This window comes from Bombyx mori, chromosome 6, assembly GCF_030269925.1.
Source record: "Bombyx mori chromosome 6, ASM3026992v2".
In the NCBI taxonomy this organism is placed as follows: Eukaryota; Metazoa; Arthropoda; class Insecta; order Lepidoptera; family Bombycidae; genus Bombyx; species Bombyx mori.
The window spans coordinates 13,528,246-13,548,181 of record NC_085112.1 but is presented as its reverse complement, the minus strand read 5'-3'; the positions used below and the strand labels follow the sequence as shown (position 1 = coordinate 13,548,181).

The window sequence follows — 19,936 nt, the reverse complement described above, 5'->3', positions numbered from 1 at the left end:
AATTACCGCTTTTTTATTCAATTCATATTGGTTCACTTTTGCATGCTAAATTTGTCTGTTATTAAAGTTTTTTTTTTTTATTTGTGTTGTGTTTTATGTGTGTTATTGTAAAAATGCTTGGCAATTTCATTTATAATGAATTTATATTCTAGTTGAGTAGTAATTACTATACACTAGATTCTAGAGCAGCCTATCCCAAAGTGGACGATAACGCCCCCTTGTGGGCGCTGCAGGCCTAAAGGGGGTTGTAAGAGACCCAGAAAAAAATGGAAGCGTTGGGTAGAGGCTTGGGAGGCGATTTGTAATTTTATCTCGGACTCTTAGACACCGAATGGGCTCTCGCTATAGTGGCTTTTAAGTAGGTGACAAAATGGGGGCGTTACAAAATAATTTATCCCAAAGTGAGCAGTAGACAGAATAAGTTTGGGAATCCTGTTCTAGAGCAATGTTGGCAAAGCTTTCCGTTCGCGTAATGTCTTGTCTATACGAATTAATTTATTTAATTTCAGTGAATTTATACAAAAACGTAGTTATTTCATTGAAAAAATAGGTACGTAAAGATTGTTAAGATTGTAACAATTCTGTTTTCATCTGCTAAATAAATAAAGGAAGAAAACGCCTAAAGCCAATAATCTGAACATTAAGTAATGTGATACTATTCACGACACTATAGTTTCAATACTCAGTGGGGAGATTTGTTACTTAGTAAATATTTTTAACATACCACACAATTTTGACTTCAAGAAAATTTTCTTATGTTTTGGTCCCTATCATGAAGCATACAATAAATACCAGAACATCATAAACTTTGCGTGACATGGCAATTAATAGCTTCCTTCTTAAAATACTTTACAAATTTTATGTATTAACTAACCAAAAATTAATCTAATCTAAATTAATCTGTTTTTTTGAATGTAAATTGTGTTTTGGTGTGCAATAAAGTGTATTCTCTCTCTCTCTCTCTCTCTAATAGATGTGTGTAATACAATAATCTAGTTTGATTTTTACAACATAGCAAGGTTCTATAATTACATAGCTAAACTAGATTCTACAATGTTACTATGTATGTATAATTACTTATTACTATGTATAATGTATTTTTGTAATAGTTTTGTTATCATCTCGTCTCCATATTAGGCCAAGATATTATATGACGGTGAAGTTTCAACAAATCCTATTTAGCTGAGGCAGAGGTTATTCCAATTCAACTCGACTTCAAGTGTCTATGTGAGCGACAGCTACACCACGTCACCGGTCTGTGTGTAGGCTTCAGTAGAGACCCAGCAAGAGGCGGGTCATATGTTTCAGCGTTGCCTAGTGCTAAAACTCTGTTATCAACCCTCATATGAAAATAACTCAGCTAAGCCTTAAAACAATCTAACTAATTTCAACAACCGGTGTTAAGCCCAGTTTCCTAACTTTTATTGTGGTTTATTATTAAGTCGCTGCCTACTTCTGAATTATTTGTGGACTTAGATTGAATACCACGCGTTAAATGACCTTTAAGCGACATTGTTGCAACTTACAGTGTGCTTAGGGCGAGTTTTTTAACGTTTTCGATAGCGCAAAAGTCCACTCAATTTTGGTATGGAGTTGGAACGCTTGCCTACGTTTGTCGCAAGGACGCTGTTACAACTGCATACAAATTTGAGTTAACCTTTACGCTTTCGAGAACGTCAAAAAAACTCGCACTAAGCACACAGGAGAGCCATTTAAAGTTTAAAATTTGGAAAAAAAAGGATCATAACTAAAAAACCTCTTCAACTATTTGAACGGAGTAAACATAATTGAAGTTCAATTATGACGCCCATTTAATTACAAAGACAAACCTCGCATATTAGGCGAAATGTCACATTAACGAAATAGACTTTAAGGCATCGTTCATACCAACCGATTGTCCGCCGCCGACTGTAAGTTTACACTGGGGTTGATAGTGAGAATATTCAAGTCGGCGACGGATAATCGGTTGGTGTGAACGATGCCTAAGGGGTTTATCATACTAGCGGATTGCGAGCGTTCTCAAAGCGGAGCGGGCGCGCAACCAACACGCCGCGCATGCGCAGCGGAACGACATCGCCGTGAATAACAGCGTAAACGCCATTTTGTACTGTCTCGTATAAACGCCAACCAGTCTACCGTGTATCTTCATGTCTCAAGTCAGTTTGTACCAGATACAACAACTCATAAAATGTAGGTATTGACATTCGAGGGTAGGAGCGAAATTGTTTTGGATTATTTTTATTCGTTTGCAAAAAAACATGGATAATGGACCCTCCTAAATTCGTCGATGCTTTTGTTTTCGCCTCCCGCGTCTTTGTGTGATAAAATCAATAGCAGTGTTTCCCCGTTGGAATTGATTTTGTTACAGTGTATTTATTATACGTCGTTAACTCGCAACAAACACGTGACGAAACCGTTGCGTATCCGCCACCCGTCCGCTCCACCCCGCAGCCGTTCGCTAACCGCTAGTGTGACAAGGCCCTAACCCCTCTCGATATGAAATTAGGCCATCAGCGCAAAAGTGGCCTAACCCACATTTTTATATTCAAGCTTATATGACGTATATTCGAATTTATTTAAAATATTATAAATTTTGATGCAAAACCGACCTATCAATAGTTTAGTTCACCCATAGATAACAGATAGCTTTTAAACATTATTTTTGCGCGTATTGTTTTTTTGCTTACGCAAATTCAAATTCATGAAAATTCAAACTTTATCGCCTCCATTTTTTTTTTCTGCTTAAGCTGATGGCCTTGAGAGACTATTTCAGCGTAACCTTAATTATTAGGTGAGCTCACGGGTGCAAACCTTAGTGATGCTAACACTGACCCTAGTAAGAGCAGCGCTTCGCAGAATCTACTACCGGATCGGAAACGCGACCCTATGATACGCTTAGGTCACTTTTGCGCTGTCGGCCTCGTAGTGAAGTGTGTACGTACCTCCATGAGCGGCGTGTGCCCGTTCTCGTTGTGGTCCTCGACGTTAGCCCCGTTGTCGAGCAGCGCGCGCACGCAGTCCTCGTGTCCGCCCGCGCACGCGTACATGAGCGGCGTGTTCCCGGAGCCGGACACCGCGTTCACGTCCGCGCCGTGCGCCAGCAGCAGCCGCACGATGTCCACGTGGCCGGCGCTCGCCGCCTCCATCAGCGGCGTGCAGTCGCCCTGAGCACAACACCACACCACCTCTAGTGTAACACGAAATGACGCCTCCGCAATACACTCAACAAACGTTCACGATTGACTTCCATCGTGATAAAAGAGACATATCGGCGCTTGAAAGGCAAACGTGACTAAGTGATAATGCATGAACTTTACAGCAGATTAAAGTTGAAATGAAAGCTTAATTTAATGTTGAAAATAATTTAAAATATACATGAGAAATACCTGAAAAAAAAAATATTTTAAAAATTCTAGCTGTAGGATTGAATTTATTTTAACAGACCTAGAAATATTTATATTTTTGCGCATCGAATAATAATATGGTTATTGCCTATCATTTATGTACAAAGCAGTTATTGTCGCTTAGTCACGTTTGCTTTCAAACGTCGATATAGTTTTTTTGTAACCATATCACAAACTTCTTGTTATGGTAAGGTCATAGCGTATCTTGTTGCGAGTTTTTGTGTGTGAAACTTTATGCAGTTTGAAGTCGTCGTAGTCTAAAGGATAAGACGTCCGATGCATTCGTATCGATGTACCAGTGTTGCGAATCCCGCAGGCGGGTTGGGTACTAATTTTTCTAATGAAATACGTACTTAACAAATGGTTCACGATTAACTTCCACGGTGTAATTAAAAATCAAACCCGCAAAATGATAATTTACGTAATTACTGATGGCAGGACCTCTAGTGAGTCCGCGCGGGTAAGTACCACCACCCTGGCTAGTTCTGTAGTGAAACAGTAATTCGTTTCGGCTTGAAGAGTTGGGGCAGCCGTTGTAACTGTACTTGAGACCTGAGAACTTATATCTCAAGTTGGGTGGCGCGCATTTACGTTCTAGATGTCTATGGACTCCAGTAACCACTTAACACTAGGTGGGCTATGAGCTCGTCCACCCATATAAGCAATAAATAAAAACATATAGCACCTTTTAGAATTATAAGAGACAAAAAATGTGTTTCTTCTGGAAAACCTAGAATAAAGTTTTCAAACCGAAAAGACGCAGAGGAAGGGGACGGAATGAAAGAGACCGATGTATAAGTTTGTCCATTTATAAGCTACTTTGGTCATTTGATTATTAAGTCTCGCTGTTTTTTATTGCTTAGATGTGTGGACGAGCTCACAGCCCACCTGGTGTTAAGTGGTTACTGGAGCCCATAGACATCTACAGCGTAAATGCGCCACACACCTTGAGATATAAGTTCTAAGATCTCAGTATAGTTACAATGGCCGCCCCACCCTTCAAACTGAAACGCATTATTGCTTCACGGCAGAAATAGGCGAGGCGGTGGTACCTACCCGTGCGGACTCACAAGAGATCCTACCACCAGTAAAAATATTTTTTTAATTAAAATTAAATTTAATTAAAATTAAAAAAATATTTTTTTTTAATTAAAGTTGAAATGGGTCTCTATTGTTTTTAGGGTGCGATATTTATTGATAAAACTGTGCGATTGCAAAACAACTGAAACCTTTAAAATGATTATAATGTAGTGGTGTCCTTGGTGACAGCATCTTAATATGTCTCGTGAACGTCTTCTGTGATGTCAATGAATAATGACGTCAAGAAACACAAAGTGCATTCTTTTGGTTATTTGTGTTTACCTTCTTTTTATTTGATACGTTATTGACTTATTAATTTCTGTACGGAATTATAATACTCTTAACGGTTTAGTTAACAGAACTTTTTTATTCCCTATTTGAAAGGTATACAAATATAAATTTCTAATAAGTCGAACTTTGTGTATTGTATCAATAAGTAAATTGATTAGATTGTACTCTTCTACCCACTTATGTAAAGTTCTCCCTCTTTAAGAACGGCTGGCTGGTAGATAACTCAATTGTTGAGTTAAGCTTGCCATTTTATAACTTTTGGCAATTATTGTATTGTATTAACTATGTGTACAATAAATAATGATAAAGAACTTTTCGCCAATTGTTTTTTATTTTTGTATAAAATTATATTGCTACGACAATCTAACACAGTTTTGCAAAATACTTCCCATGGATAAGATAAATAAAAAAATAACATAAAATAGATCATTTATAGTGAGTTCTGTGAGAATCTAATCAGTCCAGTCCAGCCTTTCCCAAAGTGGGTGATAACGCCCCCCTGTGGGCGCTGCAAGCCTAAAGGGGGGCGGTAAGAGACTAAGAAAACAATGACGATGTCGTGTAGAGGCTTGGTAGGCGGTTTGTAATTTCACCTAGGACTCTTAGACCCCGACTGAGCTCTCGCTATAGTGGTTTTTAGTAGGTTAAAAAAAGGGGGGCGCTAAATAATTTATTCTCAAAGTGGGTAGTAGACAAAATAAGTTTGGGAGCCCCTGGTCTAGTCAGTGTACCTACTCTTCATTTAACCATTACCTTGATACCCCGGTCCTCGACGCTGGCGTGCATCGCCAAGAGGACCTGCGCGAGCTCGTAATATCCCGCTGAGCAGGCGAGGGAGAGTAAGGGCTCGCCTTCCTCGGTCGTCTCGTGGACAGACCGCCCTTCGGTGAGTAGCTTGCGGACAGTGCCCACGTCGCCGTCAGAGCACGCCTCGACAAGCGACGGCGCTCCGTCCGCGCCCACAGACGAGGGGACCGCAGGCGTCGAGCCCGTCGCAGTCACCCCGCACGGCTGACTGAAACTATGAGAAACAAACATGTCTATACCCAATCACGAGAACTAGTACAAAGTAAAAAAATTATCGAGGATCAGATAAGATCAAAGCTTCAATAATCACTGCCGGGGCGTACCTCTATCGGACGCGTCGGGGAATCAGTTACCTAATTCGACCGCTCGACGTGTCCGAGAAGTAGCGCGCTCGGATGTGGGCTCAATTCTCGAATTTACATCATGTGGTAAGTCAATGTATTCATAAAACGCAGAGATAGTTCTCTGATGGAACTCAAAACGGGTCACCTCACCTGACGTAGGCATTACGTGGAAAACCCATTTCATATTCATGTTACGGATAAAGAGCATCTCTTTATGTTAAATGATGCAGGGCAACGGCGTAGCTCGTTTTAATCGAACGAGCCGATTGTATTCTCATGAAAACATTATCGATTCTGAAGAGCGTTATTAATATACACAAAAACAATGATAGCGGTAATGGTAACGTGACGTAACGGTAAACAAAATTTTAAAAGTAGTCTGAGAACTTATTATGGAACAAATTCAAAGGCTGAAAATAGGACGTTCCAGAATGGTTCAGTGAAAACAAAACTATATCGCTGCACGAACTATTGTCCGCTGCATTCTAATTAGGCGACGCCGTCGGACTTTTGCGCAAAATCATTGTCACTAACCTGACGATAGTTTCTAACAGGGAATACCTATTACGTATATATTTTTAAGTAATTAAATCTTTGTTTTCACATATCATTAAATTCTTTCTCGACATTAGATGCGTAAAGGTCGTGATTCCGTTTCAAATTGAAATAAAAGCGATATTTGCAAAAGGCGTATTCCACCTTGTGCTTATTATAATACTACGGGCACACGGATACTAAATTACCCTGTATTACTGTATTATTCTGTATTATTTAACCCTGAATTGTACCCTGTTTAGTATGTATCGTGAAGCGTATGATTATTGTTGAAACGATAACTCACTTCTTCTCTTGGTGATGATGCCTGTGGTGGGGCGCGGGCTGGTCGCTCCGCATTCTCGTTAGGGCGGCGGCCGCCTCGTCTAGTGCGCAAGAAACTGAAGAGGTGAGCCTACGAAGGACCTCCGGGTCGGCCAAGTGTTTGCCTTCGCCTGACAGTTTACCAATACCTGCATCGAAAGATAAAGACATTGTATATTACTCTTCTTTTTTTTTTATTGCTTAGATGCGTGGACGAGCTCACAGCCTACCTGGTGTTAAGTGGTTACTGGAGCTCATAGACATCTACGACGTAAATACGCCACCCACCTTGAGATATAAGTTCTAAGGTCTCAAGTATAGTTTCAACGGCTGCCCCACCCTTCAAACCGAAACGCATTACCGCTTCACGGCAGAAATAGGCAGGGCGGTGGTACCTACCCGTGCGGACTCACAACAAGTCCTACTCCCAGTAATTACGCAAATTATAATTATGCGGGTTTGATTTTTATTACACGATGTTATTCCTTCACCGTGGACGTCAAACGTGAACATTTGTTAAGTACGTATTTCATTAGAAAAATTGGTACCCGCCTGCGGGATTCGAACACCGGTGCATCGCTAGATACGAATGCACTCTTAAAAGTTTTTTTTTTTCATCGTTTATATATAAAGTGCCTTAAACAGTCCATTTGGTGTTAATATATTAAATGCCGTTGAAACATGTGTAAGATATTGTTTTCGAAACGGCAGGCTTCTGAGATCGCGAACCCTTTAAAACTCTATGTCGGTAAAGTAAATTATTAGATCATTCTGGAATGAAATGTGTCTGGATAGTTCACTCCGGAAATAAGATTACCCATTGTAATTTTAGTGTTTATGTTTTGCATTTGTTTTGATTTCATATTTAGTGGTTATATTAAAAATAACACAAAGGAAAAAAAAATTTTTTTTTGTGTGTATACAAATTACACAACGCTCAAATTATGCAAGGGCTAGATCGGACATGTCAATCATATCAACACTCAACTGAAAATCATTACTAACACATCGAACGAGTCTGTCTACGCGAGAAGATGACCGTTACAACCTCCATAATTTCTCGCAACCATTGACGCAAAGAAAGTCGAAAAATGGTAAGACACTACCACCCACTTATTCGCCGAAGCATTCATTAAGCTATTTTGAAAAACTCAAAAAAAACTAAAAAAAAAAAACATTGTTTTTTTTCATTGAACAACAAAATTGTTTCTCCGCTGGTTCTTTTTAGATGTCGAATAAATTTTTGTGTCGCATTTTTATTACGTTACCGGAAATCGTTGGTGCGTCGTTGTGTGTTAAAAATTTACATATTCACGACATAAAAGCGGTCGGTTCTTTTATTCGATGACGCTCTTCGGAGTTCGCGTTATGATTGCATTCTAGTGACGGTTCTTAAGCGTTATCAAAACCAAGATTAAAGTTTACCAACTTACACGGAAATAATCATATTATTATGTTACGCGCATGACGAACATTCATTCATTCATATCGTATTTTTAACGTATGCACAATGAAAACAATGAAAGACAGTATTTTTTTCCTACCTAAGCCTTGAGAGGCTATATCAGCGTAACCTTAATTAGTAGGTGAGCTCACGGGGCTCAAACCTGACGACGTTGCTAACACGAACCCTAGCAAGAACCGTGCTTCGCAAACTCTACCACCGGATCGGAAACGCGACCCACTGGGAAGATCCGGCGAGAAACTCAGTGGGCTGTGTCTGTGGGTTAATTTACTCGTCGAGCCCTTCGTCGCAAGCGACGGGTTCGACGTGAACGATGACCGGTGAAAGACAGTAAAGCACTTCGATCAACTGATTTTTACTACCTAATATTGATTTATTTTATATGAAACTGGTATTTTTTTTAAACAAGTGTCAAATTTTTAAATGTTTTAATGTTTATAATTCCCACAGTAATGAACCGGTTTTATGAGCTAATGTCATTATTATTCGATAAGCAATTATAAGCATGTTTTCTTTGTAACAAAGTACATAATAACAATATTAACACTAAATCAATAAACTAACGGACGTGGATAATTTCTGTGTTTCAGGAAGAATGTCAAAATGTTATGTAAATTTGTTTTGATTCACATCGGAGTCTACGATTCGGCAGTCAGGGTACTAAGCCTTCTCTTGAACGTCAATAGTAGCGTTATCGCTTGTGATTAACAAAATACTCTAATGTGAATAATATGGTTGTTGCTTCCTTAATATGATTTTTATTACTCATTCGACTTTTAGTTTCGATCGATCTTCTTCGGTTTCAATAGATCTAATTACATTTTTATTGGTCATGCCTTAAAATAACAAAATGACTTAACAATAACATCTAGACTAAAACATAGTCTGCAAAACATAATTTTCGTGATGTTGCATGCATGAATCCCTACCAGAATGCCTTCTGGTTTATGGGATGGCATTCACCCTCCGACGTCGTCTCCGTTCGCTGTTCATAAGCTCCCGTTATCTCTATCCCATGGCTTATCATTTAAAACAAATTTGGAAGGTCAACGACAAAGGAAAGATTTTATACCGTGCGCGTAAGATTACTCGATAGACCAAGGCGAAGGTCCGAAATATTACTGTTCGGAAATTGTATATATTATTATGTAAACTTATCTTGAAAATGTCTTTAGCGAGATTCAGACATCTGTCAAAAATCTTGTGTTCTAATAGAGGCGACCCGCGGCACAATCAAAAAGTGTGATTTAAAAAAAAAACTCACGTCGTGCGCGTCTTTTTTCATTCAAGCACACTTGATGCTATGCCGGGCCACGACAGAGACTATCAATTTAAACTTCGCTTCATGTATTACGCGAACGTGCTTTACACATGCATTATTCACCTGTGTCGACCTCCGATGTGCATATATTTATGAAATCGCATTAGAAATTAAACATAATGATATTTAACTCTACACACGAATATAGAAGGACATCGTTTGTTGGGTATCTTGTTTGAAATCCGAAGCACGTGCGTTCTTGCACAAAAAAATATTCCTCTAACGGGGGAATGAATAATACCAATTTAAAAAAAAAAACTAAAATGTCTCATTCACTACATCGAAAAGTATATTAATAATATTTAACGGCTGTCTGGTGTAGTGGTAAGTGACATGGTCACTACACAAGGTGGTCGCGGGTTCGAATCCCGCCAAAGGGAAGATATTTGTATGATAAATATAAATGTCTTTTCCAGGGTTATGGATGTATATTAAATATATGTATGTGTATAATAAATTTACATTTATATCCGTTATCTGGTACCTGTAACACAAGTTCTTTACGAACTTATCACGGGACCAGTTACCGTGGCGTGATTGTTAGTAAATAGTAAATATATTTATTTATAATGTTTATAATCGATCGAAATACTTTTGAATACAAATTCAGTTGGCCACTGGTTGCCAAACTTTTCTAAATGTGCCTCCAGAAATTTACGTAATCTGTAAAAATTATAGTCAAGCTGCACAATAACTAATATGTACTACTGAAGAAGCTCAATCTACATTTAGTGTTCGGTGTGAAAATAATCGAAAAATAAATAAATATCGTATTCATAATATAAGAATTACTTAATAAGACTTTTTTATACGGGGCTTTATTTATTAACATTTTAAATTAAAAAAACTTTCTCGTCTTATAATCATTTTACTATCATCCATGCGAATCTAATATATGACAGAAGCTTGCAACTATAAACTGTGGTGTTATAGGCGGATTTTTTTTCTACTAAATTTACGAATTTTCTTTCAACATCAAAAATATTTCTAAAAGTGATTTTAAAAGACGGTTTCAAACGATTTTCAAAAAAATCTTTTTTTTTAAATGAGCGTACCTGATATGTTGTAACGGACGAGCAAGTATTTATTTAGTAATCGTTTTAATCAAATACAAATCTACATCTGAAATGGAGACGGCGGAATGATGCCTTTTTGGTAACTTTTTTGCCTACCTATTTCTGGTAACCTCCAGGGGTTATGCTAGCTGTTAGCTTAACCTAGTGTAGGCGAGCTTACGGGGCTCAGCTTTGAAGACTTTGCTAACATCTGCCCTAGGAAGGACAGTGCCTTGCTGAAAAAATAAATATGACTATTCAATTGTATTAAAGAAAAAACCAGGGTACGGTGTCCCTTTCATAATTAATCCAAGCAGCACGCTTATGCAAACAACGAACAGATCCAATAGTGACCCGCACTGCAATGGTTTTAACTTCCGCAATTTGGAAAAGGCTATTATATCTCTTCTTCTATCTATACTAATAAATGAGAAAGTTTTCTATTTTTTTCTAATCGCGCAAATCTACTTTAGAAACCTGAATTAGCACACGGGTTTATAAATACGACAGTGGCTTTTTTTCCTTTTCCTACCTAAGCTGATCGAAACATAAATGATGGTCTTCAGAGATCATTTCAGCGTAACCCTAACAAGTAGGTGAGCTCACAGCGCTCAATCTTGACGACGTTGCTAACACTAACCCTAGCAAGAGCAGTGCTTCGCAGAATCAACCACCGGAAACGCGACCCACCGAGAAGATCCGGCGATAAACTCAGTGGGCTGTCTGTGTCTATGGGTTAATTTATTCGCAGAGCCCTTCGTCGCAAGCGACAGGTTCGACGAGAACGATGACCGGTGCTTGGGGGTAACTAAAAGCTCCGTTAGTGGATCGGGAGGATCCGAAATGACGTGTTTTGGGCGACGTCGACTGTTTACCATTCGGTCGGCAAGATCGGGAATGTAGTTAACGTCGGCCACGTCGACAGTGGTTGCTGATTTCATTTTACATACCAACCTATTTAAAAATCTACTGGTAGTTTATAATGTGATGCGAGCATTTTTTTCCGGAGCAAAACAAGACATTTTTCGTTATTTGTGCAAAAAAATAATTAAAATGGGTTATTCTATCCGATTAATGTATAAAAATATGTATATGAAACTATTTTATATTGATAAGAGCCCAACAATTTCCTACGTTCCCAACCCATTGACTAATTAAGAATACAAAAGCTTTTGCGGCTTCTAAGTCTTGTTCTTTTATTTTCAATAGTTCAATAGTTTTATAGAAAAATCGTAGCGACTCTTAATTTTATAAAACCTTCCATGTAATTAATATTAACTGCTCGGTTTCATAATGAATGGCCACCATAAAATTGCAGACATATGTATATAAGATATATTGTGATAGTGATTGGATAAACCAAATCTATTTTAAACTGGTAGCGATGGAAAGTTTTCGATGCGCCTTTGTATTGTTATTTTTAGTTAATTAGTATTACTGATCATCGTATATCGAAGACAACGATGATAAAACTTAATAATATTTGAGACAAGGTGTGTAACGACGACCCGTCTCCGTTTGTATTTATGGAGACTCTTCGGCTGTGGCTTTGGCGGATCTTTTTATTATGCTTATTGTTATCAAGTGGTGTGTTACATGTGAAATGATTACTATTACTTAGAACCAACGACCAGCCAAATTAGGGGCACAGACTGTTGTGTAGTATAATGGCAAAATTAACTAAAAAAAAAAAAACAAAAAACCTCATAAGAGGTTAATAAAGCTTTCAGACAGCGTGATTTTTGTCCACTTTGAGAAGAGATTGAGGTCGAAATCTCAAACATATTCGTACAATTACTAACCCGTCTTTAGGCCGAGAAAAAAGGTAGCTTCGCGTCAGATATGGAAAGAAAAGTTGTGTCATCCCCGTTCGGATTTACATTCATTACCCACTAGCACCAGTTATTACGAAAATTTCTTAATTTTGCGACGGGCTTAATGTTTATTATAGATAAGTAGATATTATTCGGTTATCGCACAAGTTGTTCTTAAACTTCTATAGGGTACGTATTTTCCTAGAAAAACTCTTATCTATGTGATTCTAATTCACGCGTATTTGGTCTGCTAATAAGAGTACATAGAAAGTCTGATTCTTTCGGTTATGGAAGTTTTGGTCCCCAAATAAAACCCAATATTATCCGTTAAGTAAGTTATACCGCAAATAGTACGGTATATTAGTTTCAGCTTTCAAGGTTACGTTAAGAAATACTCAAAGTCACTCAATGAACAGTATTTTTATACAATAGTCTATAAAGATTGAGCCACAACACTATACATTTTTGACATCTTTCGACGCTTTTCCGAAAGCACACGAAGACTTACGGGTGCCCACTACATCAATGCTAATAATATACTTGATGCTGTAAGGGATACCTCGTCAACTGTTGGATAACTGTCCATAAACAAGTTACGTCACGGCTACTGGGTGGCAACCAACCACATATATCGAACGCGTAATGAGATTCAAAACGATAACTAAAAGTTGTAGTCTAAAACCGCTTCATGTATCAAACAGGAGCATCTTTAATGCATTCAACGAAGAGATCTTTCGTTTCCTTAATACACATTTTATCTAAATCGAGATATTTCTATATTATTAATAAAAACATCTCAAAATCGTGAAGTCGTCGTGGTCTGAAGGATAAGAAGAAGTCCGGTGCATTCGTATCTAGCGATGCACTGATGTTCGAATCCCGCTGGCAAGTAAAAATTTTTCTAATGAAATACGTACTTAACAAATTTTCTCGACTGACTTTCACGGTGAAGGAATAACATCGTATAAATGTAGTAAAAATCAAACCCGCTAAATTATAAGTTGCGTAATTAGTGGTACTACCACCCTGCCTATTTCTAGCGTGAATCAGTAATGCGTTTCGGTTTGAAGGGTGGGGCAGCCGTTGTAACTATACTGAGACCTTAGGACTCATATCTCAAGGTAGGTGGCGGCAATTACGTTGTAGATGTCTATGGACTCCGGTAACCACTTGAACACCAGGTGGGTCGTGAGCTCGTAAACTCAACTAAGCAATAAAAATAAAATCTCCTATCACCCGATGTTGAGTGTTTATCGGAGCTTATAGGCATCAAAAGTTATACATCGCCACTCATAGCGGGCCACAAGGTTGGAGCTTCAACTTAATTGTACAACGGCTGCTCCGCCTTTCGAACAAAAACACGTAACTGGTTCGCGGCAGTAATCGGTAGAATAATGGATGCGCCTTATCACCAGTACACGGAAATAGGTTAATTCAAAACAACCCAAACAAGAATTTTTGTCCTTTGCACATCTTAAGCGGAATTACATTAAATAGTAAAAAAAAAAAAACTATGTGTACTAATAAGCTGATGATATTCCTTTTTAGAGCTAACAAGTAGTGAGATGATGCGTTTATAAAAGCATTAAAGTCCCAGTTTGTTTTTTGTTTGCGGTGATAGAACTTCAACTTATACTGAACTGCAACTCTCCATCAATACTTTTTTATGTTTGAGGGATTACTTTAGGATGCACGGTCTTCCGTCGAGTGCGGTTACCGGAGAGTTCATCAATAGATCAAGATTGTCTCGCAGGATTGAGTATCTGATGCAGCAGTCGCAAAGTGTGTGCAGCAGGATTCTGTGACTTATTTTCATAATACTTGGGAAACTGGATCAGCAGCAAAGCCAAGCTTGCACATATACCAACACAGCGTAGTAGTCCGTGAGGGTTATTGCGGGAGCTCACAGTTAGTTGCGACCCATACTAAGTGATTCCCATTTGTACCGGTCCTTTGCATAGAGCTTTCGCATGAAGTTCTTATGGGATCTATGTAGAAATAAATACCATCAGTAAACGCCCAAAAGTTCAATATTTTTAAGAGCTTCTGACAGCCCAAAAACTGGTTCCGCGCCGATCAGATTAAGGCTGTCGACGTCGATCCTGACCAATTTGTCTGTAATTTCCGCATAATTTTACAAAAATTCAAAAACACTACGATTACATATTGGTTTGGTGTTGGTTTCATCGTGTTCTAATACATCGAGATATGGGACATATTCCTCAACAATTAAGATTCAAATTTTTATTTATAATTACAATTTTACTGCAAATTTTCAGGTACGAGTGATCTTTATGACTGACTAAAGCGCATCGTCTTCGATTTACTAGTAACAACCGCGAAACAAACGAGTTTCATTCGAGTTTTCTGACAAACATCCGCTCTGCAGACGTGAATTACGGTATCAATAGGCTTCTAGCAAGACAAAAACGCTGTATTTTATATTACATTATATTTGTTAGTATTGTTATTGTTTTATTTTATTGCCGATGATGAAGAGGCGCATCAACGACCTGTCTAATCTAAAGTAATCACCCTCAGCGGATATCGATAATATCAGAAGCACAAACCTGACCCAGAGTTAAAACCTTGTATATTGGTGTTTACAATCTCTCAGAAACAAATCCGCTGTGATGGACAAAATATAAGTCGCTGCTTGTCGTTTTGAAATATCTCTGGACCAATTTTCATGCAAAACTAACTTAAAATTTTAGAATAGAAATGAAAACAATACGGATTCCGCGTATCTTTAACTTAATTTGAGCTTGATATGTGATAAAACTCTCAATGAGCTTAATTTGCTCTTAGGTATTATTTGTAACGTAGTAATGTTTTATCAATAAATCAGACTTTTCAAATAGTTTAATGTATTCTAGTTCAAATATACGACAGAATTTGATTGAGTTACGAGTTCAAGATACATACATGTAAATTATTCTTTTACGTAGACAATCATTGTACCTTAACCCAGTAAACACGATTAATTACGAAATAAAGTATTTTGGTATGTGAAGCTTTGTAATTTGTCTCTATCATTTCACTTTACAAATGCTCGCCAGCTCAGAAAAAGAATGGTAAGTGAAACTAGTTATTATAATATATTATGTACCAAAACTGAAATTAGGAACAATCTTCTTTAGTGATTGCAGTTACTAAGATTCTAAGAAAACATTTATCGAAAAACTCAACAATATTGACGAATTCAAAGAGTTGATTACTGGAAAACATAAATTTGTAGGTAATAGGAACTAGTATAGTCTAGTTTGGATGACGACTGGAATATTTTAGTATAAATAGCTCTTGTAGGGGACTATATGAGCGCCTTTACAAGATCACACAAAACGTTCAATTATGAATAAACTAGCGACCCGCCCTCGCTTCGCTTCGGAAACATTAAAACACACATGAAACAAAAAAAAAAAAAAAAGTAGCCTATGTTCATCAGGGACAATGTCGGCTTCTAATGGAAAAAGAATTTTTCAAATCGGTCCAGTAGTTTTGGAACCTATTCGAAACAAACAAACAAACAAATCTTTCCTCTTTATAATATTAGTATAGACAAATTGAAACCATCAAGGAACATTTGTGTATAATAATGATTTATTTATTTATTTATTTATTAATAAGTTGCACCAACAAAGTGATCATCAATACAAAACATTGACAAATTGACAAAAGTTCATGGCAGATGTCACCTCAATTATAGGTGCAATCGACATTGCATTAACATCAAAAATAAAAATAAAATATACAGCTAAGAATTGGATACATTTCATTCATTGCTTAAGATTAATTTAATTGGGAGATGGTCCGCGACAGATTTTTCCTGTAAGTAGTGAGACAATTTGAAAAAACATCTATTTCACTTAAAATAAGTTCAGCGCAATCGGACAACTCCGAAGGAACATTGACGGAGACCGCGCTACCGTGGACATTATTGTAGTCCCAAAGGATTCTGTTTAAGGGAGAGTAAGCACCTAAATTCGAACGAGCGGGCTTTCTTATAAACGGTTTATATTTCTTCGTTCTTGGTAGGTACTTAGGGGCTGATATTTTTATCTGGGCTAATAGATTAGGTGTGTCGGTTATTCCATGAATTAGTTTGTACAGAAATATACCCCCCATTAGTTTTCTCCGGTTTAGAAGAGAGTCTAAATTAAAGTGGCAAAGTCTATCTTCATAGCTGGGTAACTTCCTACCCAGATTGTAGTTGTAAGATAAGTACCATAAAAACCGTTTCTGGACACTTTCCAATCGTTTCTTGTATATTTCATAGTAAGGATTCCACACAATGCAGCAATATTCCAAGGTACTGCGTACGAGAGCATTATAAATTGTGATCTTAGTGTTTGGTTTTTTGAAATCTTTGCAATTGCGAAATATAAATCCCAATGTTTTAAAGCTCTTTCTGGTAATATTCTGAATATGTGTGCTGAATTGCAGCTCACTATCAATGGTCACACCCAGATCCCTAATATAGTCTACCTCAGATAGTGGTGCACCATTAATATGATACGTTCGGGAAAATGAGCGTCTTTTTCTAGTAAAACGAATTACATAGCATTTACTGATATTCAGACTCATGCCATTCGCACTGCACCAGCCAAACAAACTGTCCAAATCCCTCTGCAATAATTCAGAGTCAAGAGATGAGTTTACTTTCCTGAAGAATTTTAAGTCGTCGGCGAACATATAGAACTTTGTGCTACGAAAACACGAGCCAATGTCGTTGATGAATGCATTAAAAAGTAGAGGACCCAAATGAGAGCCTTGGGGAACCCCAGACAAAACTGGGAAGGACATCGACGAGTGACCCCCCGCAACAACCGTGGACGATCTGTTCGTTAAATATGATTGAAGCCAATGCAAAAGTGTACCAGCAATCCCGTACGATGACAGCTTCGACAGCAGTAAATTGTGGTTAACTCTGTCGAAGGCCTTACTAAAATCTGTGTATATAGTGTCTAATGAATCTCCATGGTCAACACCTTGAGTCAAGTCCTCGACAAAGGACAACAAGTTCGTAGTTGTGGATCTTGCCTTAATGAACCCATGCTGCTCCGTAGCAAAAATCTGTCTAAAATGCCAAGACAAAACGGGATACAACACCATTTCGAAAACTATAGCAAAAACCGTTAGAATGGAGATAGGCCTATAGTTCTTCACCATGCCGGTGTCACCACTCTTAAATAGCGGCAAAATCAGTGATTGTTTCCAAGCCAAAGGAAATACACCAGAGCTCAGAGATTTATTAAAAATAATTGAAAGTGGTGAGCTTAATGCGTAAGCACACCTGGAAACAAATATAGACGGTAAACCATCTGAGCCCGCTCCCTTGTTTACATCAAGTCTTTTTAAAACCCTGTAAATCTGAGACTTGGTGACAGAAATGCATGTCAAGAAATTCATATTTGAAGACTCAACAGACTCATTAAAGCTGTGTATGCTGGTCGTATTATAGACTGAGGAGAAATGGGCAGCAAAAAGATTACAGATACTAGATCCATTCGTTGCTGTAGTGTCGTCAAGAGACATTTCGCCGGGCAATGTAATTTTTCCACTTCTTTTATGCTTTACAAAGGACCAAATTAACTTAGGGTTAGATGCTAAAGACGACTCCAGATTCTCCAAGTATCTGGTATAATTTAGATGTAATAACTTAGAACAGCGTTTCCTGAGCAACACAAAGGTTAATTCGTCGCGGGGATTACCGAATTTGCGAAATCTCGACCTGTACTTAAGTTTTTCTTTAAGCGTTCTAATTAGTATGCTTGAAAACCAGATGGGGCTATGATTGTTGCGTGGTACAAATTTAGGAACGTGCCGCTTTACTAACACTCTTAGGTAGGAATAAAATACTGCGACCATATCATCAACCGTAGCACAGGCCGTCAATTCATCCTCCCATGGGATAGCACTTAAGTCACTAACAATTTTGTTATAGTCTGCTTTGTAAAAGTGTAATTTAGAAGAGCATATTGGCAGTAAGGACTCAGAGCACTCAAGAGTAACACAGAACTGTAGTGGAGGATGAAGAGGATCAATAACCGAGAGTGGATCTGGGCACGCTTCAAGCTCTGAAATAGTTATGGTACTTAGTATAAGATCTAATATTTTACCTCGAGAATTCAAGCAGGAATTGTACTGACCCAAGTTGTTGAGTGACATGAAATCAATGAGCTCATTGTACAGTAAACTATTTGTAGTTTCACATGAAAGGCTGGACGTATGCATTTTTATGATCATCTAACAGATGTGAAAATAACCTTATTCGGACGATTTGATTTTATTATTGTTAATGTATATTTATTTTTTATGAAGTACTATACATTACATTTAATAGATAATGACAAAAAAATTACTAATAAAAAAGACAAGTAACCTGATTTTGTTTCAATAGATATTTGTAAGGGTGTGGCTCTCCGTTAATCTTCTTAGTCGGTCGCGATTACGATCTTTGATAGATTCAGGCACAGCCCTTGCTAAGGTAGACGTTAGTGTCTCCAAAGCTGAGCCCTGTGAGCTCATCTACACGTCCGGTGAAGCTAGCATAACCCCTCAAGGTAACAAGTAATTGGTAAGCAATGCCATCATAATTGCGATTGACTGACCATTTTTTGTTACTTTAAATGGGCAGAACCCATCGGCCCACCTTTAGGGGTCAGCAGACTCCGTGGAAATCCCAATAAATGTCTACAGCGAGACATAATTTCAAACTCTTAAATGTATTGTGGGCGTCGTACTCTTCACCAAACTTTTATCACGACGTAATATTATTATGTACATAGGCCATGGTACTTGCGCGGGCTTTTATTACGCACTCCTACGAGCAGTTACGCATATTTATAAAAACTAGTGGTCCCGCGGTAGTCGAAATTCAACTATAATTGATTAAAATTATAAGTTTCATCATTATTATCATGGTTCTATTGTCAAAAACTATCATTTTACTTCACATTTATAATCACAGATTTCGCCAAGGCTACATCATAGATAAATTATATCAAAGACAAACAATATTAATCTATTCTCAATTTAACTACAATCTCTAAACAATAACAAAAGTTTGACAATAAACGAAGAGTATGTTTGCGCGCGTGTGTGTGTGTGTGTGTGTGTCAAATACATGGTAGTGTGTGTCATGTTTCTTCTACTGATTTAATGTATTTTTTAGGAATAATTAAAAAAAAAAATTAGCTATCTCCACTTCCCTCTCTATATTTTATATAAGTGTGGCGAATTGCATACTCCTCCGTCCGCGCAATTTTCGTAAAGGGGTACAAAGTTTTTGCTTCACGTATTAATATATAGATATTACCGAACAGCTATAAATAATAATAATAATATTTTGGTAAGCTAAATGCTCAAGTGTAATTAGTTTCATATTTAACGACTATGAATGGACTGTGTGCTTCGAGCAGCTTCCCTTCGTTTGCCGCTAGGGGCGCTGTTCCAACTCCATAGAGTTAACGTTTACGCGATCGAGAACGTTAAAAA

The 19,936-nt window shown here is 37.8% G+C and overlaps 1 protein-coding gene across 20 annotated transcripts in view; it reads right to left on the bottom strand.

Annotated features, from left to right (window-relative positions):
• Positions 1-19,936, bottom strand: part of LOC101746836 (ankyrin repeat domain-containing protein 17) — a 64,191-nt gene that overhangs the window by 33,118 nt on the left and 11,137 nt on the right. For all 20 annotated transcript variants that reach the window (XM_062669136.1, XM_062669129.1, XM_062669132.1 and 17 more), the window contains 3 exons: positions 6,768-6,933; positions 5,529-5,796; positions 2,943-3,164 (listed from right to left, as the gene is read on the bottom strand). In XM_062669136.1, coding sequence (XP_062525120.1) covers positions 2,943-3,164; positions 5,529-5,796; positions 6,768-6,933 — 656 coding nt within the window. The remainder of the gene's footprint in view (positions 1-2,942; positions 3,165-5,528; positions 5,797-6,767; positions 6,934-19,936) is intronic.